Source organism: Sinocyclocheilus anshuiensis, unplaced genomic scaffold, assembly GCF_001515605.1.
Source record: "Sinocyclocheilus anshuiensis isolate Anshui unplaced genomic scaffold, SAMN03320099.WGS_v1.1 scaffold63, whole genome shotgun sequence".
In the NCBI taxonomy this organism is placed as follows: Eukaryota; Metazoa; Chordata; class Actinopteri; order Cypriniformes; family Cyprinidae; genus Sinocyclocheilus; species Sinocyclocheilus anshuiensis.
Genome location: NW_015552625.1, coordinates 2,243,651 through 2,245,351, shown reverse-complemented (window position 1 = coordinate 2,245,351; position 1,701 = coordinate 2,243,651). Strand labels below are relative to the sequence as shown.

The window sequence follows — 1,701 nt, the reverse complement described above, 5'->3', positions numbered from 1 at the left end:
ACACCAAATACACAAAATAATGTTCTTTTTAGCAGCATCATATGACCCCTTTAATATCTACACACAAAGGCCATAGCATTGAAATTACATGCATACACTCTAAAAATGCTAGGTTGTTTCAACCCAACTTTGGGTCAAATATGGACTAACCCAACTTTTGGGTTAAAAATGTAATGTAAAAATTTAACCCAACAGTTGGGTTAGTCCATATTTGACCGAATGTTGGGTTGAAACAACCCAGCATTTTTTAGAGTGTATGGATATTGTATGTATACTCTCACACTTTAACTGCTTCTATTCTAGAACACTTGATGATTATCTAATCAAAATAACAAAATATGGCAGTCACTCGGGGTAAAAGCGCAGCACCACGTCTAGGAGAACTCTCACTCGCAGGTATTCCGTCAGGTCACACCGGACGCGTCACGTTCAGTCATGATCGACATTAAAGGCTGCTTAAGAATAGCGTGCACATCAAATTATCTAGATTCATGGAACCTGGATCAAATTAGTAAGATTGCATGAACTTAAATAGTTGTTTATGGAACCGCTTTAGCCCAGACTGATAAAAAAAAACCTATCGGAAAAACTATCGGCATGGATTTTTGCAAATAGCTGATCGTTCCAGCCAGGGCCGTCCTTAGCTGATGTGTGGCCGGTGCGAGGTAGGGAGCGGCCCTGCTTCCAGCAAACAACTATCGGTGCCAGTTGACGCACTTTCATTTATAACCTATTTCAATTCATCGCTTTACTTTCACATGAGGAAGCTTCTACAGATTTCTCCACATGTATTGTAGGCTGCTGCATTTTGAGAATTATGTGATTATTTCAGCTTACCACAGACTGGATCTTCAAGGACCCCTAACCAAGGAGAAAAGTAACGGGAATAGAAGTCATATCCAGGTTGTGCGGTCGGAGCTCCCTTCATTGTAACAATGACACCTTTAATTTTCCCAGTAGATTCATTTTTCAGCAGGGCTTCTGCTTCAGGCTTCAAAGATGTAAGTTCAGATCTACCAACAACAAACAGTCAACAACCTTGCATGATGATTTAGATACAAAAATAAACTGCCTTTTTGGACAATATTACCAACATACTATTAATTCTTGCGTGATTAGATGTTGCTTTAAAAATGTACTTGACATAAAATTTGCAATAAATTCTCTTTTTGCTTTGAGCGAATTGTCTTCTGTTTCTCTCTTGACATTATTCATCTCATTTAATATCCACAAATACAAAGCCATCCTCAATATAATTTTCTTCCTTGTTATATTCAGCCTCTGGATGTCCAGCAGTACCTGTCACATGTGTCAGCAAGACGAATCATCAGGTTCCTTGTGGTTGGATTGTAGCACACATCCTGAATGGGTACATCTCCTACTACAGCCTGAAAATGCACATAAAAGCTTGTTTTTACTTATGTCATTTTAAAAACCTAACATAATGTTAAATTACTCACTGGCTAACTTACTTTCAAAAGATTCTTGATTTCATGTTGATCCTGCAAATAAAACATACAAAACTACTTGATTAATCATGAGAGACTATATGAGTTTTGTTGAAGAAAGCATCCACGAGGCAGAGTATGTGGGCGGAGCGGAGCGGCGTGACACAAATTATGCAAACTCACGCATTAAACATAATTAGTTAGCTTGACAGATATGTGCAGGGCCGTTTCTAGCCAATTTGACGCCCTAGGC

General features: G+C 38.7%; 2 protein-coding genes across 2 annotated transcripts in view; one reads left to right on the top strand and one right to left on the bottom strand.

Annotated features, from left to right (window-relative positions):
- Nucleotides 1-1,701, top strand: part of hnrnph3 (heterogeneous nuclear ribonucleoprotein H3 (2H9)) — an 11,756-nt gene that overhangs the window by 1,652 nt on the left and 8,403 nt on the right. The window lies entirely within an intron of this gene.
- The window catches only part of LOC107666548 (phenazine biosynthesis-like domain-containing protein), a 7,079-nt gene that overhangs the window by 1,375 nt on the left and 4,003 nt on the right, over nucleotides 1-1,701 (bottom strand). Inside the window, exons 5-7 of the mRNA XM_016457940.1 lie at nucleotides 1,473-1,502; nucleotides 1,300-1,388; nucleotides 838-1,013 (exon numbers count right to left, since the gene is read on the bottom strand). Of these exons, the coding sequence (XP_016313426.1) occupies nucleotides 838-1,013; nucleotides 1,300-1,388; nucleotides 1,473-1,502 (295 nt within the window). The remainder of the gene's footprint in view (nucleotides 1-837; nucleotides 1,014-1,299; nucleotides 1,389-1,472; nucleotides 1,503-1,701) is intronic.